We start from the raw sequence: 20,792 nt of genomic DNA, 5'->3' as shown, positions 1-20,792 counted from the left end.
GCTTAGTATTATCTGCTTCTTGATGTAATCTAAATTGTGTGTTAGCTGTCTTGTTCCAGTGAGGATTTGTAGTTTTGTATGTGATAGGAGCAAGGATAAGTTGTTTTTGCTTTGGTTATGATATTCAGTGGAGTGGATAGCCATATTCTACTCTTGAACGACACCGTAAATACTTTTTGGTATTAGACTATTAGTAGAAGTCACTGTTTAACCAACAGAAGAATTAGAGGTTGAGAATTTTGTAAATTTCAATAAACGTATTTTAGCTAGTTGTTTAAGAAAAAATACATCAACCTAGCTTCCACATTCCTTTTTAAAAAGCAAACGAAAAAGGAGTGTAACTATGACCCATTTATGCTAGACAACTTTAGGAGAATTGGATCATGTTGATTGATGACCGGTTAATTGATTTGATGCCCCGGCCATTTTAATTGTTCAAATTTAATCCAACTCGTTCATTTACCATCTCCAGGAACAATAAATTCTTTGTCCTTGAAATTGAGCTGGAAACACCTAATAACACACGTACTAAGAAAAGGAGAGGTGGTGGAAAGTAGTTCCACAAAAGTATTTTTAGTAGCCTGCCAGCAAAAATGTAAGCATCACATTGCAAGTGCATGCAAAGCAATGAAGTCATTTGCATAATTTCGAACTACTTTTTCATAAATGTGTTATTAGGAATTTATGGTTGATAGATACTAGCATCCAACTACTACCTCTCTCAGTTGGGTTGCCCACATTAAATTTCTCTTCACCTAACTTCCCTACCCCCTCATTCTCCCAACCCTATATTCCATAATAAATATTCCTAGACTTTCTCCTCCTTTCATTATCTTATAAAAGAGAGATACATTATCTCTATATTTCTATCTATCCTTTTGTTTAGTCGAAAAAAAAAAAAAACAATTACGTCTCAATTCCAACTATGTCTCGAGAAGAACACCTTCTATCGACGGAGATTGTGAACCGAGGAATATCGGATGGGGGATCTCAAACATTCTCCGTTAGGGTACGGAGGCGTTTGCCGGATTTCTTGCAATCAGTGAACCTAAAATATGTGAAGTTAGGGTATCATTACTTGATAAAACATGGAATATATTTGGCCATACTGCCAGTGTTGGTGTTGGTTTTTAGTGCTGAAGTTGGCAACCTAAGTAGAGAGGAGTTATGGAGGAAAGTTTGGGATAGCACAACTCGTTATGATTTGGCTACGGTTTTGTCATTTGTGGCACTCTTTGTCTTCACTCTCTCTCTTTACATCATGTCTAAGCCAAGACCTATTTACCTTCTTGATTTTGCATGTTACAAGCCAAGTGATGACCTTAAGGTAATTTTACTCCTTATTTTTATGGCCGCATCCGGACCGTGCATAAACGCGGGATGGTTTTGCATCGGGCTGCCTTTTCCTTATTAAATTGACTTGTTTGAGGGAGGTTCTTTCTGCAACATTCTTTCTATCTCCACGAGGTAGGGGTAAGATTTGTGTACACCATAACCTTCCACAATCCTATTTGGTGAGATTATACTGGATATTACAATTTATTTGTTTGTTTTTAGGCATGATCATCTACTACACAGAACTAGATATCTGATTTTTTTTTGTATGTTTAGAGAGTTAGTTAACCGTTTCTAGGAGTGAAGTAAAAATACGATTAGTTGACTAATTTTATAAATAGAGAACTAGATATCTGAAAATCATATGAAAGGTAAATGATAATTATCGTACTTGAAGATTTGATCAAATATTCTTTAAAGTTCTATTTTCGTGCACGTAAGAGCGAGCTGACCCTTTTTTTCTCCTGCTCTCTATTTTTTTTTTTTTTCTAAAAAGTCAATTAATTTACTTTACGTAGGAGCTCATGGTAAACTTATATGGTCAACTGTAAGCTCTGTGCTCGTATATAATACTTTTACACCATAAGATTAAGTCAATTGTAAACATAGGAACTGTTTGTAACAAATATGATCTAGAGTAGTTCAAAATGTAAGTAATTTAACCTCTCGTAATATGTTAAATTATACTGATAGTATAAAACTTCTACCCAATGTTAGTGTATATTACTTAAAACTTCATTATTGATGCATGTCATGTGAATATCTTGGTAGGTAACAAAGGAACAATTCATCGAGCTAGCACGAAATTCGGGCAAATTCGATGAGCCAAGTCTGGAATTTCAAAAAAGAATTCTAGAATCTTCTGGAATAGGCGATGCAACCTACGTCCCAAAAGTCATTGGATCGTCAGAAAACACAGCCACCATGAAAGCCGGCCGAGCTGAAGCATCAACAGTCATGTTCGGAGCACTGGATGAACTGTTCGAGAAGACGAAAATTCGTCCGAAAGACGTCGGAGTATTGGTGGTGAATTGCAGCATTTTCAATCCAACACCATCACTTTCAGCCATGATAATAAATCACTACAAAATGAGGGGAAATATTCTTAGTTTTAATTTAGGAGGAATGGGTTGTAGCGCTGGAATAATAGCGTTAGACCTGGCACGTGACATGTTACAAGCTAACCCGAATAATTATGCGGTAGTGGTTAGTGGTGAGATGGTTGGATATAATTGGTATCCTGGTAAAGAGCGATCCATGCTTATTCCCAATTGCTTTTTCCGTATGGGTTGCTCTGCCCTCCTCCTCTCTAATCGTCGTCGCGACTACCGCCGTGCCAAGTACAGCCTCGAGCACATCGTCAGGACACACAAAGCTTCCAATGATCGGGCATTCAGGTAAAAGATGATAACCCCTGAAAATTGTTGTATTTGTCGAATTGGTGATCATTTCATGATTTAAACGTTTAAATAAAATGAAGATAAAGTTTAATTTAGGATTATCTCTGCTTTGTCTGATATCATTTCAAATTGTACTAGTGTATTAATCTCATAGATTTAAGTGTTATTGGGACTTGTTCCTACGATGGTTTGAAGGCGAGCTAACCGTAATTAGATTTAATTTCTATGTGCATTTATGTTAGATAGGTAGGTGGTACACAAAGGTAGGTATAGATTTTATTTCAAACTATATAGTTGAGCCATAATTGTTGCAACCAGATAAATAATGTCCCAGCTGTCTAATAAATGGCTTTAAATTCTTGGGACCAACATATATATATCTTCACATTCGTGTTCTTAAAGATCTCGTGGAGATTTTTATAAAAGATTAATTTAATATTCAACGACTTAAATGAGGACTAGTTAGGCTAACCAAATAATGCACTTACTAGTTTTATTTATTTATTTATACTATATATCTTTAGTTGATATATAGATAGGCCATAAAGATTTTATAGACCGAAAAAAGTGGCCGTTTTGAGCACTTATTTAAGTGGTGAAAGATGTATTTTGCCCTCCTTTTTCATTAGGTTGATCTAATCTTTGTGTATGTAATAACTGAACATGAGATTTCTGTGAAGACAAGAAAATGAGAAAGATAATGTCTAGCCAATAATTATGCTTAATTTAAATAAGCTCTTCTCTCATAAAAATAAATCAAGTTGAAAATTAGATTATATGACACCATTGTCAGGATGCCATAATCCTATAATAATTATGTTTTATGTCGGTCACACATAGTAGCTTTTTATTACTGAAGATACAAATGAGACCCATAGCTTGTGAAATTCATTTTAGGATTTGATTTGTTTGTTATAATGAGAGAAATTAGCTACAAAGGCATTGAACCTCTAAAATAATTTCAAAGAGCTTTTTGTTTGTGTTAGTTTCATATTTATATAGTAACTATAACCCCAAATTAGTTATATGTATGTTTATCCAGCTTCATCCGTTGTACGCTTGGCCTTGGGTGTTCATTCTTACACTATCTCTGTAGTTAAATCTGTGATAGCAAGTTCGTTAGATTTTCACATTTTAATTATTGATAAATTAATTTTCCTTCATAAAATTTCCTGTAATTAATTACCTTAAAATTGATCTTGTTAATGCAAAATTTTTTTGTTAACGTGTGCATAAACTTTGTTGCTAAAGTTAAGTACGAATTATGCATTTGTCAGGTGCATTCATCAAGAAGAAGATAGCCAACGTTACAAGGGGCTAAAGATAAGCAAAGATTTAGTCGAAGTTGGAGGAGATGCATTGAAGACCAACATTACCACATTAGGCCCTTTGGTTCTACCTTTATCAGAACAACTCTTCTTCTTTGGAAACTTAGTTTGGAGACACTTATTTGGCAATAAGAATGCCAAAGGAAATAATAACAACACTTCCCAGCTGGCCAATAATAAGCCCTATATTCCAGACTACAAACTTGCCTTTGAGCACTTTTGTGTGTATGCAGCCAGCAAAACTGTTCTTGATGAGCTTCAGAGGAACTTAGGGTTGAGTGAGGAGAATATGGAAGCTTCTCGCGCCACCCTCCATCGATTTGGTAATGATAGTTACACGACAATCTCATAACACGTTAAGTTATTGTTAGGGCGAACGTGATTTTAATTATATATAATGTCTCAACAGGTAACACGTCTAGTAGCAGCATTTGGTACGAGTTGGCTTATTTGGAGGCTAAGGAGAAAATCACTAGAGGGGATCGTGTGTGGCAAATTGCATTTGGATCAGGTTTTAAATGTAACAGTGCTGTTTGGAAAGCCATTCGCCGTGTTAAGAAGCCTTCAACGAATCCTTGGCTTGATTGCGTTGATAGGTACCCACAGTCTATCACACAATAAGTGTGAGTTTAATTTCATGGAAGATTTATTTGGAGTTAGAAGATGGGATGAATATGACTATAAATGTATAGTCAAGAAAATTGGCTTTATAATTAAGTGTGTTATGGAAAGGTACTTATTTGATTAGAATCTTGACTGGTCGATCACATGTATTGTCAAAGAATTAAGTGGTTCCAAGTTTAACAAACATATATAAGTCCCGTTGTTATTGTCGACAGTTTGTGAAATAAATGTGCTGTGAAAATCTCAGCATTCTTGCTCAGTTCTTAAATTTAATTTCCATTGTTACGAATCAATCTCAGCACAACTTAAATACCAATGGGCAAAACATCACACATAGATAAGATTTAATCTATAATTATAAGGCCATGATTAAACTTTTCATAATTACAAAACATAAATATGTTGTTTTTCAATGTTTTTGGGTACAAGAATCTGTAATTTGACACAATAGCTTCAACACTAGTTCAAGTTTAAAATAAAAACATTATGAAGTACAACAACACCCTCAACAAAAGATCAAAGTGATCTTTCTAAGAAGTATGTTTTATTTTTTCAGAAATTAAGATGAAACAGAAATGTATATTAGCCAAGTTCCCCGACTTCACGGAGTGTCCTTAAGGAATAATTCCCCTCACTGTACCCGAGGTTTTGGAATCTTCCTCCCAGGATAAAATGACTTTCAATCCAACTATAGTGGTACCTCAAATAATTGGCTTCGTCGAACTCACTCAACGATTTGATTGATCACAAGGAATGTTTTGAAGACAAGAAGAGTTTGTATTTCAGAAAATTTTTCATACCAAAACCTGTGGATAAATGTAACTTTATATAGCCATCAAGTGCCCCTTCTGAAAGGTGGCAATGGTTCATCCGAAAAGGTGTATCCTTTGGAAGAGTCATGTCTGTTCATTCGAAACATTGTGTCTTTTTATGAACAGACATAACTATCTAAACAGTCACTCCTTTTCCAAAATAATATGTCTTTTCATAAAAGGTTGTGTCCCTCCATTTTTCATTCACACCAATTAAACCCAATGATCCCCCACATGAATGGGGAATGACTATTCTTTGTAAAGCTTTATGGACATATATGTGATCATCAAGCAAAGACTGATTGCATCAGGATAAGGGTTTCCCTTTGAACTTTTCGTAGTAAACATGCATCGGATGCACTCGGTCAATCGGTAGATTTGATATCTTTGAACCGTCGAGCTTTAATGTACACCTAGACAACACATGTCACACAACCAGCCTTTTACCGTTTATGGTTCTTACGATTTTGTTCTTTTCAGCCATGAATACGTCCCAGTTTCATGAGACCTTAGAGAATAGGCCTTTACTAATATTCTCCTTGAAGCGGCTTCCACTTTGACCTCACATAGGTGATGTCTAAACGTTCAATCCTATAGATTAAACTATTTGGTCAAATTTGCCAAATTTAGATAATCATTAAAAGATTTTGCACCTTAAGTTTTATCCTTGTTTACCAAACATTGTCTATATCATGAGAATGGGTTGGTGTTTTGACAATGTTAAACCTGTAAGACACAACTTTATTTGATTTCCTTGAACCTAGCTCTTGGGATCTCCATTCTACTAGGTAGAGTTACCGTCATGCTGACTTGTCCTAGGCCTTAAACCCATTCCCTTAGATATTCTCTCAACTCCTTCTCAAGATAGACCTTTTGTAAGTGGATCCGAGATATTATTCTTTGACTTCACATAGTCAACAATGATAATTTCACTAAAGAGAAGTTCTCTAACGATATTATGTCTTCATCTTATGTGATGAGATTTACCGTTGTACATCATGTTCCCTACCCTACCTATCGCACCTTGGCTATCACAGTGTATACATACTGGTGCAATTGGTTTGGGCCAATAAGGAATATCTTTCAAGAAATTTTGGAGACATTCTGCTTCTTCACCGGCTTTATCTAATGCGATAAATTCAGATTCCATTGTAGAGAAAACAATACAAGTCTGTTTGGATGATTTCCAAGAGACCGCTCCTCCACCGATAGTAAATACATATCCACTCATGGATTTTACTTCATTCGATCCGGTGATCCAATTTGTATCACTATATCCTTTAAGTACCGCAGGATATTTATTATAATGTAAAGTGTAGTCTTAAGTGTATTTAAGATACCCCAAAACTCTTTTCATTGCCATCTAATGAGTTTTATTAGGATTACTCATGTACCGACTTAACTTACTAATAACGCATGCTATGTCTAATCGTGTACATTTCATTATATACATTAAACATCCCAATACTCTTGCTTACTCCAATTGTGAGTTACTTTCACCTTCATTCTTTCAAAGTACAAAGCTTACATCCAATAAAGTCTTGGCAATACCAAATTTCATATACTTGAATTTATCAAGTACCTTTTTTGATGTAATGAGACTATGACAATGCCAACTCTTGTGGAGTTCTATAGATTCTTATCCCTAAGATCGCATCTGCAACTCCAAGGTCTTTCATATCGAACTTGTTCTCGAGCATTCGTTTTATTGTATTTATGTCTGAAATGTCTCTACTGATGATCAACCTATCATTCACATCTAAACACATAATTACTTGGTGATTTGGAGTATCTTTAATATAAACACATTTATCACATTCATTAATTTTGAATCCGTTTGTCAACATAGTTTGGGTCAAACTTTGCATGACATTGCTTAGGTGCTTGTTTTAGTCCATAAAGTGACTTAACAAGTTTACACACCTTATTTTTTTTTTCTGGAACCATAAAACCTTCAGGCTGTTCCATGTAAATTTCTTCCTCTAATTCTCCATTTAGGAATATGATTTTCACATCCATTTGATGGGTTTCAAGATGATATACCGTCTCCAAGGAAATTAACATTTGAATCTACATTATCTTTGTTACCGGAGAGTATGTATCAAAGTAAAAAAGGCCTTTTTTTTGTTTGAAGCCTTTTACTACAAGTCTTGCCTTGTATTTGTCAATAGTACCATCCGCTTTCATTTTCCATTTGAAGATCCATTTAAATCCTAAAGGTTTGTTTCCTGGAGAAAGATTAACCAATTCCCACGTATGGTTACTTAATATTGAATCAATCTCACTATTGATTGCCTCTTTCCAAATGGATGAGTCCAAAGATGTCATCGCTTCCTTAAATGTTTTAGGCTCATTTTCTAAGAGAAATGTTATAAAATCTGATCCAAACGAAGTTGATGTTCTTTGACGTGTACTACGTCTTGGATTCTCATCATTATGTACATTCTCACTTGGTTCATCTCGAGGTCGTTTAGACCCTCCAATAGACTGTTCATGTCTAGTTTTATACGGATAAATATTTTCAAAGAATTTAGCATTATCTGATTCAATTATCGTATTTTCATTAATATCCGGATGTTTGGCTTTATGAACCAAAAATCGACATACTTTACTACTTTTAGCATATCCTATGAACATACAGTCCACCATCTTAGGTCCTATCTTAACTCTTTTAGGCATAGGAACTTGGACCTTTGCTAGACACCCCCACACTTTGAAATATTTTAAGTTGGGTTTCCTTCCTTTTCATTTTTCAATAGAAATTGATTGTGTCTTACTATGGGGAACTCTATTGAGTATTCGGTTGGCTGTAAGGATAGCCTCCCCCCCACAAGCTTTGCGGTAAACCTGAACTTATAAGTAAGGCATTCATCATTTCCTTCAAAGTTTGGTTTTTTCTTTCTACAATTCCATTAGATTGAGGAGAATACGGGGCCGTATTTTGATGGACAATTCCATTCTCTACATATATTTCGGCGAAGGGAGATTCATATTCTCCGCCCTTATCACTTTTTATAGTTTTGATCTTTTTCTCTAAGTGATTTTCAACTTCAGTTTTGTATCGCCTAAACGTATCTATTGCTTCATCCTTACTATTTACCAAGTAGACATAACAATATCTAGTGCAATCGTCAATGAAAGTTATGAAATACTTTTTCCCACCACGTGATGGTGTTGACTTCATATCACAAATGTCATGTGGATTAAGTCTAAGGGATTGGAATTTCTTTCAACAGACTTATACGGATGCTTAGCATACTTTGATTCCACACAAGTTGACACTTTAATTTATTGCACTCAGAGTTTGGCAAAACTTCTAAGTTAATCAGTTTTCATAATGTTTTGTAATTAACATGGCCTAGTCATTCGTGCCACAAATTGGGAGACTCAAGCAAGTAAGAAGAATTTGAACTTTTATTGATTTCAACATTCATTACATTCATTTTGAATAGGCCCTCATTGAGGTAGCCATTTCCTACATACACTTCTCCTTTACTAAGTATAATTTTTTCGAAAATAAATACACATTTGAATCCATTCTTGTCTAGAAGTGAAATAGAAATCAAGTTCTTTCGTAACTCAGGAACATATAAGGCATTGTTACGTGTCAACACTTTGCCAGAAGTCATCTTCAAGCACACTTTTCCTGTTCCTTCCACTTTTGCAGTAGCGGAGTTTTCCATGTAGATTTTTTCTTCTACTTGACCCAGAGCGAACATAAAAAATAACTCCTTGTTAGCACATACATGGCAGGTGGCACCAGAATCCATCCATAATTCACAAAAATTTCCCACCAAGTTGCATTAGAAAAGCATAGCACACAGATCATCCCTTTGTTTCTTAGACTTAGCCAGATTTGCTTGGTCCTTCTTCTTCCCTTTCTTTGAGGCATGACAATCCATAGACTTGTGGCCAATCTTTCCACAGTTGAAGCACTTTCCCTTGAATTTCTTCTTGGGTTGATTGCTTTTATTTTCAGCTTTGTTTCGCTTTTTAGAGATGTTTTGATCATCTTCTACAATGTTTGCTCCACTCATTGCAGAATTATCTTTTGACCTTTTTTCCTCAGCCTTGTTATCTTCTTCAATGGGTAGTCGTACAATCAGATCTTTGACTGACATCTCCTTAAGTTTGTGTTTCAGATAGTTTTTGAAGTCTTTCCATATAGGTGGTAGCTTCTATATTATTGTCGCTACTTGAAACGCTTTATTCACAATCAAACCTACAATAAAGTTCATGTGAATACTAAGAACATTTTTAAATTATTCAACAACGGTATTTGACAAAATCATACCTTCCGCTAGGAGATCATGGATGATCACTTGCAGTTCCTGAACTTGAGAAACAACAGACTTGTTGTCTATCATTTTGTACTCTAGGAATCTTGCAACAAAGAACTTTTTAGTTTTGGCATCCTCCGTCTTATACTTCCGTTCTAGAGCTTGCCATAACTCTTTTGCAGTCTTGGTTTTGCTATACACATTGTAAAGGTCATCTTGGATACCACTTAAAATATAATTCCTGCAAAGAAAATTTGAGTGTTTCCAAGCCTCCACAATTACGAAGCATTTTTTTCAGAGGTTCCCTTGGGAACCTTCGAAGCTTCCTCAACCGTGAACCTTTGAAGACACAGAGTTGTGAGGTAGAAGAACATTTTCTGCTGCTATCTCTTGAAGTCAATAACCGTGAACTTTTCGATTTTCTCCGCCGGTGCCATATCTTGCGGAGCATTAGTACAACTCGTTGTCGCAATACTAGTTACCGCCATAGTCATTCTAGCATCATGCATTTGACTATCAGTCATCATTTTCCTGTCACTACAAGACAGTACCTTAAGTATATCGAAATACTTATTAAAAAATTATAGCAACTTTAAACACTTCTTGTTTCTAGTTTAACGATGAAGTTTTTATGACTTCCAATCGTCAATCGAGTGATCTTTAACTTGTGATGATGATTTTATTTCTTTAAATCACCAGTTAAGTTCAAACGGAGTAGAAAGCTAAAAGCTTTAATCTCCAGAAACCAAGCTATACAGATTTCAAAAAAAAAAAATTAGTGAAAAGAAAATTTCACCAAACAAGCAAAATTTTTTTTTTTTTGCTTTTTCTAAAAAATTATTCCTTAAGATTGTTGTTTTACAACATTTTTGAATACAACAATCTGTAATTTGACACAATAACTTCAACACTAGTTCAAGTTTAAAACAAGAACACTATGAAGTACAACAACACCCTCAACACAAGATCAAAGTGATCTTTCTAAGAAGTGTGTTTTATTTTTTCAGAAATTAAGATGAAGCAGAAATGTAAAGCCAAGTCTCCCGACTTCACGGAGTGACCTTAAGAAATAATTTTCCTCACTGTACCCGAGGTTTTGAAATATTCCTTTCAGGATAAAATGGCTTTCAATCCAACTATAGTGATACCTCAAATAATTAGATTCGTCGAACTCACTTAACGATTTGATTGACATAAGGAATGTTTTGAAGACAAGAAGATTTTGTCTTTCAAAAAATTTTTCATAACAAAACCTGTGGATAAATGCAGGTGCCCCTTCCGAAAGGTGGAAATGGTTCATCCGAAAAGGTGTATCCTTTGAAAGAGTTATGTTTGTTCATTCGATACCTTATGTCTTTTTCTTAACAGACACAACTATCTGAACAGTCACTCCTTTTCCAAAATAATATGTCTTTTCATAAAAGGTTGTGTCCCTCCATTTTCCATTCACACTAATTGAACCCAACAAAATATTCCTTAAATCTCTTTCTCTCCCTCTCTCTCACCACTCTCCTCCTTTTCTCTCCCTATCTCGTTGCTTCCCCCCCTCACCCTCCCTCTATCTCGATGTTCCTCTCTCTCTCTCTCTTTCTCTCTCTTTCTTTATTTTTCTTTACATTTTCAAGAACTTGTATATTTGTATAGATTGTATATTTAATATACTTTCTGCAAAATGTATATATGTACAGATTCATTAGACATTCTGCAATATGTATTTGTACAAATTCAAAGTTAGTCATTATACACTATGATAGTATATAAATCAATAATATAGTTATACAATCTTTCCTATTCAATATACATTTTTAAAAAAGAGTCAGATATACATATACAAAAAGCATTCACATATACATTTGAATTATGCAACTGATACATATACGAATACAATTGACATACACGAATATTGAATTAATAAACAACTAATCCATACACAAATATTAATTGAAATGTATACAATTGAAACCTATACAAATATTGAATTAATATATAACTAATACATATAAAAATACACAATAGAAACATAATATACAATTAATAACAATTTGTATGGTTCTTTTTTAAAAAAACGAGAGAGTTCAAATTATTGTAAGAAGGAAGGGGGGAGGGGAGAGGGAGAGATGGTTGGTGGGTGGGTGGAGGGGAGGGGAGGGGAGGAATATGGTTAAACTTAGCTATAGATAACTATAAATGATAATTATTGTAAACAATGATCATATAGGATAATTGTTGGCTCATGTTCTCTATGCTATGCAATTTTTTCATACGAATATCACATAAGTAATTATTGGGTCAAGAAGTAGCAATATGACGTTGGTTTTAAGATCTTGGCCTACCTAGCAACAACTTAAATAAGACCAAGTACTGGCAAAAAAAAGCTATGCGTTTTACAATCATGTTTAAACAAATGGGTAACTACATAACTTAGCCAATATTGACTCCTAATTACCTTATTTAGCCTAAGTTTCAATTAATTATAATTCCTATTCTTCTCTTGCCTATTAATTTTTCATAATTTCAATTCATATGCTCTCTCATGTATTTTCTTTTTTTTTCTCCATTTTCTATTACTCTTTTTTTCCTTCATTTTTCTTTTTTGTTTTGTTTTCTCTTTCTTTTTTTCTTTTTTTCTTTTTCTCTTTTTTTTTTTTGTATTTTTTCTCCTTTTTCTCACATTTTTTCTCCTTCTTTTTTTCCTTCTTTTGATTTGTGCGAACTAGCAAATATAAATACAAGCGCGAACTATAAAATACAAATACAAATACAAATATGAACTATAACATACAAATATAAGTGCGAACTATAAAATACAAATGCGAACTATAACATATGGATACAAGTGTGAACTATCATTTGTATTTTTTAATTATTGAAAATGAACGATTGATTTTCTTTCTACGAATACTTATTTGTATTTATTTATACGAGTTGTATTTATTTTTATAAATAAATACAATTCAAATTTTTATACAAATACAATATATACAAATACAATATGTATTTGTAAAATCATTTGTTTGTAATTATATTTGTATCAAGTGGTATTTATTTATTTACAAATACGCATAATGATTTTGACATACAAATACAAAATGGTACATTTGTATCAAATGATACACTGCTTATTTATATATTTTAGAATCAAGAAAATAGAATTAATGTATTTACTTGTTTGTATACAAATACAAATGATAAATTGTACATAATCACGGCTAAATACAATATGCAATCAACTTACAAACACAAACACAAAATAATTCTTTAAAAATAAAAAGACATTGAAAAAAATAGAATACAGATACAAATACAAATATAATCTAAATATATAAACACAATAAAATCATAATACAAATATAATCCAATATAATAAATAACTAATTATAAAATACAAATACAAAATAGTTTTTTAAAATACAAGTGCGAATTCTATAAAATATAAATGATGCTGAGAAATAACAAATACAAATATAAGTGTGAACTATAAAATACAAATATAAACGCAAACTATAAAATATAAATACACGCGCGAGCTTTAAAATACAAATACAAATACGGTTGTATCAATGAATACAAAAATATAAATGACGGTGTGACTACAAATAGATAAACAATTATGGTATTTACGTTATCATTCATGACTTATGCTCGAGTAGTCATATTTTTAAAAAATACAAAAAATATAAAATAGAACAAAAAAATGATAAAAGAAAATAAGTACAAAAAAGAAAACAAAAAAAAAAAAAAAAAAAAAAAAAAAAAAAAAAAAAAAAAAAAAAAAAAAAAGAAAAAAAAATAGAAAAAATTTAAAAAAGAAGAAGAAGAAAAAACGAGGAAAACACGAAAAAAATATACAAAAAAGTAAAAAAAATGGTAGTGTTTTTTAGCAAGACTAAATATGTAGTGTATCTATGTTTTTTATGAATACAGACCACTGAGTAAAAGTGAATACGACGGCTGTGAATCGAATACAACAGCTAAATGGTGCAATATTTTATATGAATACAGACTATTGATAAAATCGAATACAGCGGACGTAAATTGAATACATCTACTATTAATGGTAATTATGTAAAATGTGACTATAGAAGGTGAGTTTTCCAGCAAAGTGTACCTATTTTTGAAAGATTCTCAAAAAAGTCACCGCTTTCTCTTGAGTCTAGTTCTTCATCTCCTTCTTCAGTCAATACTAGTTATTACTTGAAAAAATTACAAAAACTAGCATATTTAAGAGTTAAGACTATATTTATAATAAATAGCAACACTTTTGCAAAATTACAGTTTATAGCAAGAGTTGCATTATTTTGCCCATTAACTAGACAAGTGACTGTTTTACTCTCACTGCTTCATCTTTTTCTATTTTTCCTCCACTATTTTACTCCCCCCTAACCCAATATAGCCGTATCTTCTACCATTTTTTTTTTATTTTTTTAATTTTTTTTTCATTTTTCTCTTTTCACTTTATTTTCTCTCTTCTATTTTTTTTTTAACTTTTTCATTTTTTTCGTTTTTTTCGTTTTTTTCTTTCTCATATTTGAAGATAATTAATTATCTTCATAATCTTCAAATTTCGAAATAAAACATCATTATTGTTTTTCTCTCTGTTTCACTCTCTTATATCTCTAATTTTTTTTCTTGTTAATTAAATTTCATCTTATTTTTTATCATTTTATTTTTTTTTAGTTTGATTTCTTTTTCTTTTTTATTTTTTCTTTCCACTTTATTTTCTCTCTTCAATTTCTTTTTTTTTCTTTTTCATTTTTTTTATTTTTTTTTGTTTTCTTCTTTTTTCCTTTCTCGTATATTTTTTTCTTTTCCTATTTTAGTTTTATTCTTTTTTTTTTGTTTTTTTCTTGTTTCTTTTTCTTTTACACTTCTATTTCTCTTTTTTTTTCTTTTTCACTTTTTTTTCTTTTTTTTATTTTTCTATTTTTATTTTTTTATTTCTTTACTCTTCTATCGCTAACTTTTATTTTCAAAAGACAAATATGTATATCACATATACATATTACAAAATATATAAAATACATAGCCATACAGATCTGGATATGTATTTACAGTACAAAACATACATATGTATCTGCATATGTATTTACAGAAATACATATCTCACTCATATGAATATATAAACATATAGGACATAAAATCTCTATAACAAAAAAGACAACTATATACATATAGGTAATTAAAAATACATGATACATATCTTAAACAGTGAAAAATATAAATAAATTCATATGTTACCATCTAGAATGGAATAGAACAATTCAAAGACAAATCCAACACCGTAAAGAAATACATATAGATATGCGTTTATATATACAAAATACAAATACATGAACATTCCCACAAAAAATTTATAATACATTTGTGACATAATACATTTGCCCAATTGCGCTTGAACTACACATTTCTTCTTGTTCATGTAGACACCACAAATATTCTTATGATAAAAAATCGTGTACTGCTCCTTTGTTAACATCACCTTAATACGTTCTTCAATATCATTGACTGTATGACATCCTATATGTGGTGCAAACCTTGAAAGTACTCTTGCCATGAATATATGATCAGGCAACACCTATAGAATAAAACAGTGACATAAATCTATATTACATGTAATTTTCACAAAAATATAATACAAAATACATAGTATGCATATGTTTTCTTTTACATAATATATATTACATTACAAAAAAATACATATAACTCTGTATATATATTTACAAAATACATGCCTGATTCAAATGTATACTACTATACAAAAAATACCAATATGACTCTGATATGTCTTTACGAAATATATATCCTATTCATATTAAACAGTAACAAATATAAATATACTATATATCTTCATATGTATTTGTAAAATACAAAGGTGACTCAAATAAAACAAGAATATACATATGGATCAGTTATGTATTCGGTAAATACATATGCAGAGCTATATGTATTTTGTACGGTGTTGGATTTGTGTTTGAACTATTCTATGTCATTTTAGAGGATAACATAAATACTTATTTGTATTTTTTACTGTTTAAGATATGTATCATGTATCTTTTGATTACCTATATGTATATGTATTTAGTTGTCCTTTTTGTATATACAAATGCATATTCATATGTATTTTTGTACGGTGTTGGATTTGTCTTTGAGTTGTTCTATATCATTTTAGAGGGTAACATATATACTTATTTGTATTTTTTACTGTATAAAATATGTATCATCTATTTTTTGATTACCTATATGTTTATGTATATAGTTGTCCTTATAGAGTTTTTGTATCCCGTAGACACGTAATTTTGTTCACCCAAAAAATTAATTTCTACTAATTTACCTATCCCTACCCCTACCTACCCTGCCCCTACCTACCCCTACCCCTACCCCACCTAATCCTACCCACTAAATTGGCACACCCACGTGCATCCTCTATTTGGTCAAAAAAAAAAAACAAATACTATATACACTCACTCACAGAAGATACACACTACATTATCTACACAAGACAACACTACACACAGGGAATTCTTCGCACAATTTTTCTCCACCAAACACACTGCCATAAACACCATCACATATTCACACATACACATCTCTATTTGTTTCATGGATTAGCAACAACCCAATTCAAAGACACAACCTCACTTTCACAGTCATATACACACGACACATGGGAAAAGAAAAAAGAGGGTGAAGGGCTAGATCGAGATTGAGGAAAGAGAATGATGTGAGAGAAAAAAAGAAGAGTGATAGAGAGAGAGTGAGAAATAGGAGAAACACACACATACACACAGTGAAGTCGCGTGCGAGAGAGACAAACAGAGAGTTTGATCAAAATGGGAGTGAACGAAATCCGGCTGACTATTTTGAGTTTTTCGATGAATTATTCACCGAAATTACCCAATCCTCGCCGGATTCTATCATACAAACTCAAAATTAATTCCATAAGATGAAAACCAACGAAATCAAGTAGAAATCTATTAGTTGCGAGCTTCATTCTCAGTTTTTCCAGTGAAGCATTGATTGGAAAATGGGTTCGGTTATTGTCAGTTTTCACAATTTCTATTTTGGGTCAGCGGAAAGCAAAAGAAGTGGTGCATACCGAAGATGAGGTTCACATTGAGGCTCGATTTGAGTTTTTGGATTGCGGGTTTGGTCACTTCATTCGAGTATATTGAATTTTGAAAGCTCCAAATTGAGGTCCAATTCCATTCTCTCCTCTTTTGTTTTATTATTTATTATATTATGTACTTTGAATTGAACATCGTGTGTTGGTTGATCCTTGTTGGTAGTGAATAGTTGTTTGGCGTTGATTCATTGTTGGTTTCTTTAACTATACATCGTGTGATGAAATGATACCTTGCTTGAAAATTACAATCGATAATTTGGGAATAAAATTTGGGTGAGAATTAAAAATCAATAAAACTGAATATTGTTGTGCCTCGACTCATCGATTGTTGTTGGATTTGAAATGAATGTTAATATTATCAAATTCGATACTATCATGATTTAGGTCGAGAATCAATAGGCAAATTTTAGGTTTGGGTAGGCAAATTATACAAATTAATGATTGTTAAGTGATTGAATTATTATGTTTGAGATGGTTTTATTTTATCGTACAAAATTGAAATTGTATTTATTTAGTCGGGGAATGCCCCGAGGTCATTTGTACTTATTCAGTCGGGTATTTCCCGAAGTATCTTGTGCGCGAAGGACGTTCGTGATCAAGGCCTGAGGCATCGGGTAGAGCATAGTTTAGGACTAGTGTAGGTTATCGTAGGTTTATTTCAGCAATTTTTTTATTTTTGAATGTAATAATTGGATTGGACACTATATTTTTGTTTGGTGATTTTTTTTGTGTTTTATTGGTTTATACATTCCGATAGTGTCGTACTAGACGATACAGTTCATGGAGTGATCGTGGTCACACTACGAGACCGAGGGAACCTAACACCTTCCTTTCAGTCAATAGAATCAAAATTTTTATTCGTGGATCAGTTTTAAAGAGTCAAACCATTTTGAAAAAGATTTCCAACGGTGACTTGGCACACAAAATTTATGCCAAGTGGCGACTCTGAGTTCAAATGTAAAGAAATTCTTTTCGAAATAAATTTTTATTTTATGTCACTTAATAATAAAAACCCTTTCAAACTTAAAATCTATTCTTTTTTTAGTTAAAACGGGGTGTGACAGTTTGGTGAGTCTACTGGGGACTATTTTCAGAATTCAAGCTTATTTTTGAGTTATATCAGCTTAGTTTGACACTATAGGTGTTTAGACATTTTGTTTGTGTTATTGTTTTAGCATTGTTGAGTGCCTACTTTCTACGTGTGTACAATTTTTCTCTCTTATGTGTTACCGCTTTATATCTAGCATTATTTGCATAACCTGAGTTAATTTTCTTGTAATAAGTATCGGAGTACACGTCATGTACACGAACTCTAGTTGAGTCACCCTTATTTTAAGAGGGAGAGCCGTCAGATGTATGGAGTAGGTGGAAAGCAAAATAACCACTATCGACCATATGCTCCCCCGATCAGCCTTGTTAGTGGACCTCAACATAGGTCAGCCTTTAGGTCATGCTTATCTGCATCATATTGGGACCTAGAGGGGCGCACTTAGTCCTTTGTAGGAAATTCACCCCAAAAGCATTCCTACGTGCTAATTGTTAAATCTTTGAGGGTAATATGGTCATTTGATGGACTGGTTTGAGAAAAACATATGTTAGAATTAAATCAGAGTATGTTTAGGCAAGAACAATTCAAAAAAAGGGAAGAAAAGGAAAAAAAACAAGGAAAGGTGGAGAAAAAAAGAGTTTCGTAGCTGTTTAGAGTTTATGGCTTTTATTTTCTACATCCAAAAAAAAATCAATCAAAAAGAGTTTTACCTTTTGCACTCATTTGTCAAAAACATAAAAAACATCAAAAAGATTCTTTTGATTCTTTTAGAAAGCATTCATAATTCGAAAGTTTTAATTTTTTTTAATAGGAGTTTTTATAAAAGAAAATTCAAATGGTAGAAGTTTTGTACATTTCATATAACGAAAAAACCAAAAAGATTTCTTTCATAGTTGTTGGTGTCACTTTTAGGTGAAGTGTCAAATTGAAAACTCAAAAAGATTTTATTGACATTGTTCATCATCTGTCTTTGGTCGGTTCTATCAAGTCAGGGTTTAGTCTGTTATTTAATCCTTAATTGTCCAATCTGGACGAACTACACACACCTGATTCTCCTCTCTCGGGAGTGAGAAACGTAGACAACCCTTCTAAGGTTCGGTGATCTATTAAAAAAAATTTAAAATGATTTTTTCACTCTTCATTTAGAGTAGGTGTTTCATATATGTTTTGAAAAGAAAAATTCAAAAAAAACATTTTCCTTAATAATCTTAGGTTTAATTTTGTGATGAAATTCAAAATTGAAAAATCCAAAAAGATTTTCACAGTATCTTTTGAAAATAATGATAAAAGAAAGAAAAAAAAATTTCTTTCCATTTTAGATTACTTGTATACACATGTTGCTTTATCTGAAAATTACAAAAAAAAGAGGATTTTTCTTTAAGACTTTTAGGTTTCATTTTTGCATGAATTTCAAACAAAAAAAAAGACCGTGTAAATATCTTTTGAAAAAAAAAAAGAGAAAGAAAGATTCATTTGGTAATAGATTAGTTAATCAATGCATCCTTCCATATGAAAAATACAAAAAAAAATTCTCTTGATAATCACAGGTTTCATTTTGCATAGGGAATTTAAATTTGAAAAATTCAAATAAAATTTTGTCAATTCTTTTGATAATTTGTTATTTTTTCATCTTGTTAAAGTTTCAAAACAAGAAAAGAAAAAGAAAGAGAGTTTTATTGGTCCTTTTTCGAAAAAACTTCATGAACTATGCACACCAGGTTCTCCTCTCTCGAGGGTGAGATACGTAGGCGCCCTTCTTGGGTTTGGTGATATTTTTTAAATAAAAAGAGCTAAAGATTTTGAGAAAGTGTTGAATTCAGATGCATTTGTTATCTCTTGTTCAGTTAGTTTATAGTGGTTGGTTTATGGCATTTTGGTTGGTCCCTCATATCACACCAAGCTTAAGGAAGAGTTAGTCATATCCAACAAGGATATAGAGAGTGACATCATGAATCAGACAAAAAGTCTGGCAAATGAGAATTTAAAGAAAGAGATTGTGAGACAAAGACAACAAATGATGGAAATGCACCGAGCTTGGTTCAGTGGGTTGCCTCCTGTCTCTTTCTTCATTTTTGACCCTGCAAATACCTTGAGTCTTCCATCATAATTGTGAAGTCAATTTTCCACTGTTGTTGATGTACCACAACATGCCTCAGAATTCACTCTAAGACAAAAACATCCCAATATTTCTATCACCTATTCTTTAGCTCTTCAATATAAATTTGCCATATTGATAGCACTATCTATCATTTATGATTTTGTTGCTCAAGCCTCTACTGAGGTTTTCACATTGGCTATCCGCCCAATGGTTGTGCTTCCCAAGGCCGCTAATGAATGCATGTTCAATACTCTTGATAATCATTGCTATATTCCTGAGTCCACATCAATGTTAATTGGACCACCAAAATTTCTTAACAAGAAGGCTAGGGATAATTTTACACCAATTGTGGAGTCGTATGCCAGTTTATTCCAGAGATTAAGAAAGTTGGGCATGATCACTCCTTTTCTTGGATATACTCCTGATTCACATTTAAGAAATTTTGATCCTTATGTATGATGTGCATATCATTATGATGTTCAGGGCCATCGTATTGAAGGTTGTAGTGCTTTGAAAAGAGAAATAAAAATGATGATTCAAGAAAAATTGATGATAGTGCAAAACGTTAACACTACAAAGGTCACACATAATCCTTCACCAACACACAATAATGCACAATATATGGGAAGCAATGAGTCAAGCATGGGGATCCAGAACTTATTTATTGAAGGGAATATGTCAGATAGCGGTGAAAGCTCTAGTCATGATGATGTGTAAATCAGTGGCTAAGATGTCAAGCTCAGC

The 20,792-nt window shown here is 32.4% G+C and overlaps 1 protein-coding gene across 1 annotated transcript; it reads left to right on the top strand.

Moving 5' to 3' along the window:
* The first annotated feature begins 603 nt into the window (after nt 1–603).
* On the top strand, nt 604–4,946 carry LOC107839042 (3-ketoacyl-CoA synthase 10). The gene is made up of 4 exons (XM_016682382.2): nt 604–1,327; nt 2,107–2,732; nt 4,013–4,386; nt 4,473–4,946. The coding sequence occupies exons 1-4, from the start codon at nt 926–928 to the stop codon at nt 4,682–4,684; spliced, it is 1,614 nt and encodes a 537-aa protein (XP_016537868.1). The 5' UTR covers nt 604–925; the 3' UTR covers nt 4,685–4,946.
* Nucleotides 4,947–20,792: the final 15,846 nt, after the last annotated feature.

The sequence above is a fragment of the Capsicum annuum genome, chromosome 8, assembly GCF_002878395.1.
Source record: "Capsicum annuum cultivar UCD-10X-F1 chromosome 8, UCD10Xv1.1, whole genome shotgun sequence".
NCBI classification, from domain to species: Eukaryota; Viridiplantae; Streptophyta; class Magnoliopsida; order Solanales; family Solanaceae; genus Capsicum; species Capsicum annuum.
Note: the sequence above shows the minus strand (reverse complement) of the source record. Positions and strands in the feature narration are given on the sequence as shown.